Raw genomic sequence first — 14,047 nt, 5'->3', positions numbered from 1 at the left:
TAGCGGCCGGCTGCAGCAACACAAACACGTAGCGGCTACGTCGTAGCCGGTGTTTCATTGTTTACATTCCCGAAATATGACAGTCAAGCTTTACCGTTGGCCTGTGGAGAACTGGGACAACAGAGACTCTTACCAGGAGGACTTTGAGTTGGATACGCAGACGCTGTACCGTGAGTACGCAGCTTTGGCTTCCAAACATTTGATCGCTTGCCCGTACGTGCGTGCCGCTATGTGCATGTCACGTACGTAACTTTGGGGAAATATATGTGCTGTATGAACTTTGCGGAGGTGAACGGTACTTTGGGCTGTGGGATTGAGTGTGTTGTGCGGGTGTTTGAGTTGTATCGGTGGGTTATATGGACGGGAGGGGGGAGGTGTTTGTTATGCGGGATTAATTTGTGGCATATTAAATATAAGCCTGGTTGTGTTGTGGCTAATAGAGTATATATATGTCTTGTGTTTATTTACTGTTTTAGTCATATCAGGTCCCACCCGCCTCTCACAGCATCTTCCCTATCTGAATCGCTCCCACTGCCCTCTAGTCCTTCACTCTCACTTTCCTCATCCACGAATCTTTCATCCTCGCTCAAATTAATGGTGTAATCGTCGCTTTCTCGGTGCGAATCGCTCTCGCTGCTGGTGGCCATGATTGTAAACAATGTGCAGATGTGAGGAGCTCCACAACCTGTGACGTCACGCTACTTCCGCTACAGGCAAGGCTTTTTTATCAGCGACCAAAAGTTGCGAACTTTATCGTCGATGTTCTCTACTAAATCCTTTCAGCAAAAATATGGCAATATCGCGAAATGATCAAGTATGACACATAGAATGGACCTGCTATCCCCGTTGAAATGAGAAAATCTCATTTCAGTAGGCCTTTAAGGTCTGGAGCAGGAGTGTCAAACTCATTTTCATTGCGGGCCACATCGCAGTAATGGCTTCTTTCAGAGGGAAATGCACATGCATTTCGATTATTAGATTTTTTTTTAATGAATAACTTGCTTTAAAATCATAAATAAAGGTGACAAGCCGATATTTAACTATTTGTTTTTAATCTCACAAAAATAGTTTTGCAATACAGTATATAACAATATAATTGGCATGATCAGATAATATTAAAGATTAAAATATGCATTTTTTTTTCCTGTCAAAATTGAAAGAAAGAATGCATATAGCAAAAAAGAAAAAGAAAAAAGAAAATAGTATTTTATTGAAAGTAGAGATGTCCGATAATGGCTTTTTTGCCGATATTCCGATATTGTCCAAATCTTAATTACCGATTCCGATATCAACCGATACCGATATATACAGTCGTGGAATGAACACATTATTATGCCTAATTTTGTTGTGATGCCCCGCTGGATGCATTAAACAATGTAACAAGGTTTTCCAAAATAAATCAACTCAAGTTAGGGAAAAAAATGGCAACATGCCTCAAAACAGCAGCTTGGAATTTGGGACATGCTCTCCCTGAGAGAGCATGAGGAGGTTGAGGTGGGCGGGGTTGGATTTCTAGGGGGTAGCGGGGGCTGTATATTGTGGCGTCCCGGAAGAGTTAGTGCTGCAAGGGGTTCTGGGTATTTGTTCTGTTGTGTTTATGTTGTGTTACGGTGCGGATGTTCTCCCGAAATGTGTTTGTCATTCTAGTTCTGTGTGGGTTCACAGTGTGGCGCATATTTGTAACAGTGTTAAAGTTGTTTATACGGCTACCCTCAGTGTGACCTGTATGGCTGTTGACCAAGTATGTTTGCATTCACTTGTGTGTGTGTGAAAGGCCGTAGAAATTATCTGACTGGGCCGGCACGCAAAGGCAGTGCCTTTATGGTTTATTGGCGCTCTGTACTTCTCCCTACGTCCGTGTACACAGCGGCGTTTTAAAAAGTCATAAATTTTACTTTTTGAAACCGTTACCGATAATTTTGAAACCGATACCGATAATTTCCAATATTACATTTTAAAGCATTTATTGGCATCCCTAATTGAAACCCATTTTTCCAGGCTTTCGCGAACCACATAAAATTATGTAGCGGGCCACAACTGGCCCCCGGGCCTTGAGTTTGACACCTGTTGTCTGGAGCATATCTATATGGTTTTTCCCAAGAAACTTGTATTTTTGCTAGTATCCATATTTTAACTATCATATTGTCAGAGTGGCATAGGTCCCAGTCTTCTCGGCAACACAGCGACACATCCTGTTGCCAAGCGATGTCTTGCCTCCCAGGGCCAGACAGCGATATTAAGTGTAGAGCAGCACATTGCCGATGGTAATGTTCGATAGATAGCAACTAATTAGCCTTGCAGACACGTTACCAGTGACTGTGTGAACTTGAAATATATTCAGTATGAATATGTATTAAAGGCCTACTGAAATGATTTTTTTTTATTTAAACGGGAATAGCAGATCCATTCTATGTGTCATACTTGATCATTTCGCGATATTGCCATATTTTTGCTGAAAGGATTTAGTAGAGAAAATCGACGATAAAGTTCGCAACTTTTGCTCGCTGATAAAAAAAAAGCCTTGCCTGTAGCGGAAGTAGCGTGACGTCACAGGAGCTAGTATTCCTCACAATTCCCCGTTGTTTACAATGGAGCGAGAGAGATACGGACCGAGAAAGTGACGATTACCCCATTAATTTGAGCGAGGATGAAAGATTCGTAGATGAGGAACGTTACAGTGAAGGACTTGAGAGGCAGTGCAGGACGTATCTTTTTTCGCTCTGACCGTAACTTAGGTACAAGCTGGCTCATTGGATTCCACACTCTCCTTTTTTTATTGTGGATCACAGATTTGTATTTTAAACCACCTGAGATACTATATCCTCTTGAAAATGAGAGTCCAGAACGCGAAATGGACATTCAGTGCCTTTTATCTCCACGACAATACATCGGCGAAATGCTTTAGCTACGAGCTAACGTGATAGCATCTTGCTTTAACTGCAGATAGAAACAAAAGAAATAAAGCCCTGACTGGAAGGATAGATAGAAAATCAACAATACTATTAAACCGTGGACATGTAAATACACGGTTAATGCTTTCCAGGCTGGCGAAGGTTAACAATGCTGTGCTAACGACGCCATTGAAGCTAACTTAGCAGCCGGACCTCACAGAGCTATGCTAAAAACATTAGCTCTCCACCTACGCCAGCCAGCCCTCATTTGCTCATCAACACCCGTGCTCACCTGCGTTCCAGCGATCGGCAGAAGGACGAAGGACTTCACCCGATGCGTTTGGCGGCCCGGAGACGTAGGAAGTCAAGGTGAGGTCGGCGGCTAGCGCGGCTAGCGCGGCTAGCGCGGCTAGCGCGGCTAGCGCGGCTAGCGCGGCTAGCGCTCCAACAAAGTCCTCCTGGTTGTGTTGCTGTAGTCCGCTGCTAATACACTGATCCCACCTACAACTGTCTTCTTTGCAGCCTTCATTGTTCATTAAAAAAATTGCAAAAGATGTCCAGAATACTGTGGAATTATGAAATGAAAACAGAGCTTTTTGTATAGGATTCTACGGGGTACCATAACTTCCGTTACTCGGACTTCGTCACGCGCATACGTCATCATACCGCGATGTTTCAGCCGGATATTTCCCGGGAATTTTAAAATGTCACTTTATAAGTTAACCCGGCCGTATTGGCATGTGTTGCAGTGTTAAGATTTCATCATTGATATATAAACTATCAGACTGCGTGGTCGCTAGTAGTGGCTTTCAGTAGGCCTTTAATGATGTGAAGCCACCCAAGCGAAACGACGATAATTGGCCTGCGGTCCCACTGTGGCTGACCCTATGGAGCCCATAAGGTAAGGTCATGTGAAAAATTTAGAAAAAAAAGAAGGAACATTTCTACCATCGTGAAGTGCTGCCACGCAAACACCGAAGTACATTTTTGAAAATTAAAGGCCTACTGAAATTAATTTTTTTTTATTTAAACGGGGATAGCAGATCCATTCTATGTGTCATACTTGATCATTTCGCGATATTGCCATATTTTTGCTGAAAGGATTTAATAGAGAACGACGACAATAAAGATCGCAACTTTTGGTATCTGATCAAAAAAAGCCTTGCCCCTACCGGAAGTAGCGTGACGTAGTCAGTTGAAAGGCTCCTCACATTTTCCTATCGTTTACAATGCAGCTAGAGCGATTCGGACCGAGAAAGCGACGATTACCCCATTAATTTGAGCGAGGATGAAAGATTCGTGGATGAGGAACGTTAGAGTGAAGGACTAGAATGCAGTGCAAGACATATCTTTTTTCGCTCTGACCGTAACTTAGGTACAAGCTGGCTCATTGGATTCCACACTCTCTCCTTTTTTTATTGTGGATCACGGATTTGTATTTTAAACCACCTGGGGTGGCGGGGCTCTCCTTTAGAGACAGGGTGAGAAGCTCTGCCATCCGGGAGGAAGGAGCTCAAAGTAAAGCCGCTGCTCCTCCACATGGAGAGGAGCCAGATGAGGTGGTTCGGGCATCTGGTCAGGATGCCACTCGAACACGTTCGGGGCACGTCCGACCGGTAGGAGGCCACGGGGAAGACCCAGGACACGTCGGGAAGACTATGTCTCCCGGCTGGCCTGGGATCACTTTGGGGTCCCCCCGGGGTGGAGCTGGACGAAGTGGCTGGGGAGAGGGAAGTCTGGGTTTCCCCGACCTCGGATAAGTGGAAGAAGATGGATGGCTGGCTGGATGCCAATGCGCATTCTTCAATGAGCCCAGCGGAGCGCACCTCGGGACACGCCCACGGCCGCTCATCTCCTACACGTGTAGGAGATGAGCAGCTGCTTTCCATCAGCACTCAACACACCTGGCGCCAATGAGGGGTCCTGCCTTCATAAGCCTGCTCAACCTGCTATCCGGGGCCACAACGTAATCTTCTGTTCGAGTTCCGTAAGCGATCATCAAGCTCTATACAACCTTGCTCGCTCTCTGTGCGTTCTCCACCGTCGTGTTTTATTGGTCTCGTGTCTTCCTTGTCGTCCTTCCTGCAGTCCGCCTTCGTTCCTCGTGACGAGCTGTGCGTCTCGTCTTCCCAAACGTTCCTTCTGCTTCCCTGACTGCCTCTTGGATCTCTTGTACCCGTGATCTTGTCCTTTCGGTCATAACCCAAAGCTCATGACCATAGGTGAGGATGGGAGCGTAGATCGACCGGTAAATTGAGAGCTTTGCCTTCCGGCTCAGCTCCTTCTTCACCACAACGGATCGATACAGCGTCCGCATTACTGAAGACGCCGCACCGATTCGCCTGTCGATCTCTTCCCTCACTCGTGAACAAGACTCCGAGGTACATGAACTCCTCCACTTGGGGCAGGGTCTCCTCCCCAACCCAGAGATGGCACCACCCTTGTATATTGTATGTATATAAATAAAACTAGAGTTAATACCACGCCCTTGTTGTCTGTGCCGTCTACTCCCCCCGTACGCAACAGCAACGTCGTCAAAGTCGGACAATCTGAGTGCAACTGTAGAGAACAACTAATGCTGATTGAGCTTGATCGCAAGTATGAGAGGGAAAAATGAGAAAATGTCTCGCATGTCAATTCCACCCCTTGTGAACAAGGCCGTCAATCATCTGTTATTCCCTCACAGCGAAGCAAAGGGGAAACAGTCGAGTGTTCCATTCCACTCGACTGTGAAAGTACTTGATTTCCTCCGATCCCTTCGTGGTGAGTAAGTGCTGCTTCAATATCAGTTCAATCAGCAGCAAGGGGGGGGGGGGGGGGGGTGCATTCCTTACCCGGCATGTGCACCATCCTGCAGTTGCAGTTCTCCACCAGGTATCTCGTCTCGCAGTCGATGCGGCAGGCCGTGATGCTGTACGTGCTGAAAAAGTCAGAGTCCATCGGGGTGGCCTTGCAGTCGCCCCACGGCGGCGGCAGATACGTCAGCTGAGAGACAGAAAACAACAACTTAGGCGATGAAGCGCCATGTTTCATGTTGATGTTGTCACTTGACCTCATTACTAGGAAAACCTGATACGTATTCGCCGCGTTGGTGGAAACGTATGAGGGGTCGTTATTCAGAAATACCTCTTACATACACTACTGAAATGCTCTCACATAAACAACTGAACTGTTTTTCTCTCACACACACTACTGAAACACTCTCATACACACTACTGAAACTATTTTTGTATTTTTTTGTATTTAGTGCATTAGATTCAGCAACTAGTGTTTGGATCCCACTGTACGCAATATCTGAAGAGCATGGAAAAAAGCATTTTACTGTGCTGTACTCTGCATGTCACGAATAAAACCTTGAACCTTGAACAATGTGAGAGCATTTCAGTAGTGTATATAAGAGTGTTTTAGTAGTCTGTGAGAGAGAAAAACATTTCAGTTGTTTATGTGAGAGCATTTCAGTATATATATATATATATATATATATATATATATATATATATATATATATATATATATATATATATATATATATATATATATATATATATATATATATATATATATATATATATGTTAGCATGCTAATACAAATAGACGTTAGTATACTTCCGAGATGGCGCCAAGCATCAAAAATCACGATTTCTAGTTTAAAACATGCAAAATTAGGTATAAAGTTACCAAAAATGTTAGCGTGCTAATACAAGAGACATTAGTATACTTCCAAGATGGTGCCAAGTATAAAAAAAAATCATGATTTTTAGGTTAAAACATGCAAAATTAGGTAAAAAGCTACCAAAAACGTTAGCATGCTAATACAAGACACATTAGTATACTTCCAAGATGGCGCAAAGTATCAAAAATCAAGATTTATAGGTTAAAACATGCAAAATTAGGTGTAACGTTACCAAAAATGTTAGCGTGCTAATACAAGAGACGTTAGTATACTTCCAAGATGGTGCCAAGTATAAAAAAAATCATGTTTTTTAGGTTAAACCATGCAAAATTAGGTAAAAAGCTACCAAAAATGTTAGCATGCTAATACAAGACACATTAGTATACTTCCAAGATGGCGCCAAGTATCAAAAATCAAGATTTATAGGTTAAAACATGCAAAATTAGGTGTAACGTTACCAAAAATGTTAGCGTGCTAATACAAGAGACGTTAGTATACTTCCAAGATGGTGCCAAGTATAAAAAAAAAACATGTTCTTTAGGTTAAACCATGCAAAATTAGGTAAAAAGCTACCAAAAATGTTAGCATGCTAATACAAGAGACGTTTGTATACTTCCGAGATGGCGCCAAGTATCAAAAATCAAGATTTCTAGTTTAAAACATGCAAAATTAGGTATAACGTTACCAAAAATGTTAGCGTGCTAATACAAGAGACGTTAGTATACTTCCAAGATGGTGCCAAGTATAAAAAAAAAATCATGTTTTTTAGGTTAAACCATGCAAAATTAGGTAAAAATCTACCAAAAATGTTAGCATGCTAATACAAGAGACGTTTGTATACTTCCGAGATGGCGCCAAGTATCAAAAATCACGGTTTCTAGTTTAAAACATGCAAAATTAGGTATAAAGCTACCAAAAATGTTAGCGTGCTAATACAAGAGACATTAGTATACTTCCAAGATGGTGCCAAGTATAAAAAAAAATCATGATTTTTAGGCTAAAACATGCAAAATTAGGTAAAAAGCTACCACAAACGTTAGCATGCTAATACAAGACACATTAGTATACTTCCAAGATGGCGCCAAGTATCAAAAATCAAGATTTATAGGTTAAAACATGCAAAATTAGGTGTAACGTTACCAAAAATGTTAGCGTGCTAATACAAGAGACGTTAGTATACTTCCAAGATGGTGCCAAGTATAAAAAAAATCATGTTTTTTAGGTTAAACCATGCAAAATTAGGTAAAAAGCTACCAAAAATGTTAGCATGCTAATACAAGAGACGTTTGTATACTTCCGAGATGGTGACAAGTATCAAAAATAATTATTTTTAGGTTTAAACATGCAAAATTAGGTATAAATCTACCAAAAATGTTAGCATGCTAATACAAGAGACGTTTGTATACTTCCAAGATGGCGCCAATTATCAAAAATAATGATTTTTAGGTTTGAACATACAAAATTAGGTAAAAAATCTACCAAAAATGTTAGCATGCTAATACAAGAGACGTTAGTATACTTCTGAGATGGCGCCAAGTATCAAAAATAATGATTTTTAGGTTTAAACATTCAAAATTAGGTACAAATCTATCAAAAATGTTAGCATGCTACTACAAGAGACGTTTGTATACTTCCGAGATGGCGCCAAGTATCAAAAATCCCGATTTCTAGTTTAAAACATGCAAAATTAGGTAAAAATCTACCAAAAATGTTAGCATGCTAATACAAGAGACGTTAGTATACATCCAAGATGGTGCCAAGTATCAAAAATAACGATTTTGAGGTTTAAACATGCAAAATTAGGTAAAAATCTAGCCTAAAACGTTAGCCTGCTAACATTAGCTTGCTAATATGCGACATTGGCAAACTTTCAAGATGGCGCCAATGATCAAAAACAATGATTTTTAGGTTTAAACATACAAAATTAGGTAAAAAGCTACCAAGAATGTTAGCATGCTAATACAAGAGACGTTAGTATACTTCCAAGATGGCGCCTAGTATCAAAAATCCTTAATTTTAGGTTAAAACATGCAAAACTAGGTAAAAAGCTACCAAAAATGTTAGCATGCTAACACAAGAGACATTAGTATACTTCCAAGATGGCGCCAAGTATAAAAAAAATCATGATTTTTAGGTTAAAACAAGTAAAATTAAGTAAAAAGCTACCAAGAATGTTAGCATGCTAATACAAAAGACGTTAGTATACTTCCAAGATGGCGCCAAGTATCAAAAATAATGAATTTTAGGTTTAAAACATGCAAAACTAGGTAAAAAGCTACCAAAAATGTTAGCATGCTAACACAAGAGACATTAGTATACTTACAAGATGGCGCCAAGTATAAAAAAAATCATGATTTTTAGGTTAAAACAAGCAAAATTAGGTAAAAAGCTACCAAGAATGTTAGCATGCTAATACAAGAGACGTTAGTATACTTCCAGAATGGCGCCAAGTATCAAAAATCATGATTTTTCGGTTAAAACATACAAAATCAGTTAAAAAGCTAGCCTAAAACATTAGCCTGCTAACATTAGCATGCTAATATGAGACATTGGCAAACTTTCAAGATGGCGCCAAGTATGCTAACGTTAGCATGCTAACACTTAGCATGTGTCACATACCAAGTTATGACTCTAAGGTGTATGGCTGTGGATTTAGAGAAAACAATCGGCTGAATCAGAACAGGTAACAAGTGTCACATACTAAGCTGCATGACTCTGGGGTAAACGGTTGCGAAAATAGCTCAAAAAGTTAGCATGCTAACAGTTAGCATGTGCCACGTACCAAGTTATAATGACTCCAAAGTGTATGGCTGCAGAATATTTGACGGTGTAGCAGTGGTCCTTTGTGTTAGCTCCCCTTTATATGCTATACTAGGGTGACCAGGTGTCCGTTTTAGGCCGGACAGTCCGGATTTTGAATGCCCTGTCCGGCGTCCAGCGCAGCATCATGCCGGACACGTATTTGTCCTCCTTTTTGAGGCTTTTGATTGACTAAGAGCGGTGTCGGATACAAATCTGCTGATCATTGGTTAAAAAGGTAAACAAGGGTCCAGCGTTCCCTCTAAGGTGCGCGCCTGCGCAATGGCGCACCGCTCACGCGTCATCAGCGCACAGCAAATGAACGCCGCGCAGGAAATCAAAAATCCCATCTGAACTTTAAACAAAATAAACACATTACAATTAATTTCCTGCCATACAAACCAGGCTCAAACCAACGTTGTCGTCCGTCGTTTCAACAGAAGTCGCTTGCTCGCTCGCTCACCTGCACCAACACACGCACTCATGGCACTTAGCCAGTGCTGCGTTTAAGGCCACACAAAAAGTCGGACAACCCCAACGCCACACGATGTGTAAATGCCAGGTTGTAACACTCTGACTCCTCAATCAGATGTGTGCTTATTTTACTGCCATTTATTAAGAATGTTAATCTAAGGATTTTTTTTTTTTTTTTTTTTTTTTTTTTTTTTTTTTTTTTTTTTTTTTTTTGTTTGTTTTTTGTTTGCTCCATGCTTTTTTAACCTGTAAAGCACTTTGGTGCAACCTAAACAGTTGTTGAAAATGTGCTATATAAATAAAGTTGACTTGACTTGACTTGACAAGGATATTATTCATGAAATATTGTCACTGGATGTCATAAATGCTAAAAAAAAAAAAAAGATGTATTTTACAGACAGAAAGTTACAGGAACTAAATGTAATCTCTGAAAGGGGTAACATTTCTTTTAAAGGCAGACATACAATACTAGCACATAGGTCATGAAAAACATGTTTTTTTTGTTATTGTCATTGTAAGAGGGCAAAATCACTTATATCAGAAAATGATTTTAATAAAACATTTCAATTGTTATGATGTCAAGTTTGGGACATGTGTGACGCTGGTGTGGCCACAGTGTGCACGTCTGATGTCCCTCACATTTTTTAAAAATGATATATGTTACCTGTTAATTGTTGTTTACATTTAAGTCCACACATGTTATGCTTTGTGGCACTCTGCACTTGAAAAGATTCATCTCAGTGGTCACTTTTTGAACACCACAATGTATTGAATAAATACAAATACTGTTAACAAACACTTGACTTTAATATTTTTTCCTATTCAGCCACACAAACATCTTCTTTAAACCACTCAAAATTGTACTATAAATAAGAGTATACCAGAGTCCTATGAACACCATAGTCATTTATTGATATGCCGCATAATGTCCTCCTTTTTGGTGTCATATGCCGCAAATTTTCCTCCTTTTTGGTGTCATGGAAATGGTCACCCTATGCCAGGGGTCACCAACCTTTTTGAAAGCAAGAGCTACTTCTTGGGTAGTGATTAATGCGAAGGGCTACCAGTTTGATACACACTTAAATAAATTGCCAGAAATAGCCAATTTGCTCAATTTACCTTTAACTCTATGCTATTATTAATAATTAATGATATTTACACTTAATTGAACAGTTTAAAAGAGGAGAAAACACGAAAAAAAATGACAATTAAATTTTGAAACATAGTTTATCTTCAATTTCGACTCTTTAAAATTCAAAATTCAACCGAAAAAAAGAAGAGTAAAACTAGCTAATTCGAATCTTTTTGAAAAAATAAAAAAAATAATTTATGGAACATCATTAGTAATTTTTCCTGATTAAGATTAATTTTAGAATTTTGATGACATGTTTTAAATAGGTTAAACTCCAATCTACACTTTGTTAAAATATATAACAAATTGGACGAAGCTATATTTCTAACAAAGACTAATCATTATTTCTTCTAGATTTTCCAGAACAAAAATTTTAAAAGAAATTCAAAAGACTTTGAAATAAGATTTCAATTTGATTCTACAGATTTTCTAGATTTGCCAGAATAATTTTTTTGAATTTTAATCATAATAAGTTTGAAGAAATATTTCACAAATATTCTTCGTCGAAAAAACAGAAGCTAAAATGAAGAATTAAATTAAAATATATTTATTATTCTTTACAATAAAAAAAATAAAATAATTGAACATTGATTTAAATTGTCAGGAAAGAAGAGGAAGGAATTTAAAAGGTAAAAAGGTATATGTGTTTAAAAATCCTAAAATCATTTTTAAGGTTGTTTTTTTTTCTCTAAAATTGTCTTTCTGAAAGTTATAAGAAGCAAAGTAAAAACAATTCATGAATTTATTTAAACAAGTGAAGACCAAGTCTTTAAATATTTTCTTGGATTTTCAAATTCTATTTGAGTTTTGTCTCTCTTAGAATTAAAAATGTCGAGCAAAGCGAGACCAGCTTGCTGGTAAATAAATAAAATTTAAAAAAATAGAGGCAGCTCACTGGTAAGTGCTGCTATTTGAGCTATTTTTAGAACAGGCCAGCGGGCTACTCATCTGGTCCTTACGGGCTACCTGGTGCCCGCGGGCACCGCGCTGGTGACCCCTGTCCTATGCTATACACTAAATATTCCAGAATTATTATTTTGTATGATTTAATCCGTGTCAGTTTTTAAGAGAGGTGTGTTAATTAACTCAAATATTCATGGAAAACTGCTATACGATTATTAATGCTTGTGTGCAATATTAGGGGCGAGACTAATGAGCAAATGGAGTAATTGCTTCAACTCGACATGCAGCGGGTAAGAAGTAAGAAGTCTGCCATTTGTGGTGTAGATATGCCAAAGCAAGACACCAAAAAGCATCTCTCTCTCAGTTGAATGTACTCGTACATCAACTGATAAACTCTATTTATGACGTGTCTAGCAAAAGAGATCACATTTTTATTAACCCTTGTTTATTTACTCTATGTGGGCGCTGGATGTTTGCTGCGACCATCACTCTCTTTTACAGGGAGGCTTTGATGGCGGTATCAGGCCCGGCGGCAGTGACGGAGCGGAATAAACCCAATGCTTTCTTGACTGCCAGGCGACATCGAGTCATCCGTCTTTATCTAGTGTCTCTATCGCTGAAGTGGGGGGGAAAAAAAAAAGCTCAATGAGCTTCAAGCACACCTTCCATCCATCCATTTTCTACCACTTGTCCCTTTCGGGGTCGCTCGAGCCTACGTGTGAAGTGGAAATAATTTCAGGTGGCCACAAACCCCGTTTCCATATGAGTTGGGAAGTTGTGTTGGATGTAAATATAAACGGAATGCAATGATTTGCAAATCCTTTTCAACCCATATTCAGTTGAATATGCTACAAAGACAACATATTTCATGTTCCTGTGCGCCTTATAGTGCGGAAAATACGGTATATATATATATATATATATATATATATATATATATATATATATATATATATATATATATATATATATATATATATATATATATATAGGAGATCTCCTGAGGATTGAGGAAAACCCCTCATGAAACAGGCCTGTAGAGATGAAATAGTCTTGTGATTTTTCCCACAAATACATATTACGCTCTACCACGGTATCGAGCACTATTTTTTGTATATCTAATTAAGACATATATATCTATATATATATATATATATATATATATATATATATATATATATATATATATATATACTGTATATATATATATCTATATATATATATATATATATATATATATATATATATATAGATATATATATATACTGTATATATATATATATATATATATATGTATATATATATATATATATATATATATATATATATATATATATATATATATATATATATATATATATATATATATATATATATATATATATATATATATATATATATATATATATATATATATATTAGGGCTGTGGGAAAAAATCGATTCGAATTGCGATTCTCACGTTGTGCGATTCAGAATCGATTCTCATTTTTAAAAAATCGATTTATTTTTTGGATTTTTTTTAATGAAATTTTTTTTTTTTTTTTTTTTTTAACTAATCAATCCAACAAAACAATACACAGCAATACCATAACAATGCAATCCAATTCCAAAACCAAACCCGACCCAGCAACACTCAGAAGTGCAATAAACAGAGCAATTGAGAGGAGACACAAAAACGACACAGAGCAAACCAAAAGTAGTGAAACAAAAATGAATATTATCAACAACAGTATCAATATTAGTTACAATTTCAACATAGCAGTGATTAAAAATCCCTCATTGACATTATCATTAGACATTTAGTTTATGAGATGCGATGCAAGTGTAAGCCACTGTGACACTATTGTTCTTTTTTTTTTATTTTTTTTTTTTATTAATGTTTGTAATGATAATATCAATGAGGGATTTTTAATCACTGCTATGTTGAAATTGTTACTAATATTGATACTGTTGTTGATAATATTCATTTTTGTCTCACTACTTTTAGATTGTTCCGTGTCGTGTTTGTGTCTCCTCTCAATTGCTCTGTTTATTGCTATTCTGAATGTTGCTCGGTCGGGTTTTGTTTTGAAATTGTATTGCATTATTATGGTATTGTTGTGTATTGTTTTCATTAAAAAAAAATAAAATAAATAAAATAAAATAAAAATAAATAAAAAAATCGTTTTTAAATC

General features: G+C 38.0%; 1 protein-coding gene across 3 annotated transcripts in view; it reads right to left on the bottom strand.

Moving 5' to 3' along the window:
- asic1b (acid-sensing (proton-gated) ion channel 1b) overlaps window positions 1-14,047 on the bottom strand; it is a 463,006-nt gene that overhangs the window by 39,604 nt on the left and 409,355 nt on the right. For all 3 annotated transcript variants that reach the window (XM_062037851.1, XM_062037849.1, XM_062037850.1), the window contains one exon: window positions 5,726-5,876. In XM_062037851.1, coding sequence (XP_061893835.1) covers window positions 5,726-5,876 — 151 coding nt within the window. The remainder of the gene's footprint in view (window positions 1-5,725; window positions 5,877-14,047) is intronic.

The sequence above is a fragment of the Entelurus aequoreus genome, linkage group LG26 (genome assembly GCF_033978785.1).
Source record: "Entelurus aequoreus isolate RoL-2023_Sb linkage group LG26, RoL_Eaeq_v1.1, whole genome shotgun sequence".
Lineage (NCBI taxonomy): Eukaryota > Metazoa > Chordata > Actinopteri > Syngnathiformes > Syngnathidae > Entelurus > Entelurus aequoreus.
The sequence above is the reverse complement of the archived record's forward strand: the minus strand, read 5'-3'. Positions and strand labels throughout refer to the sequence as shown.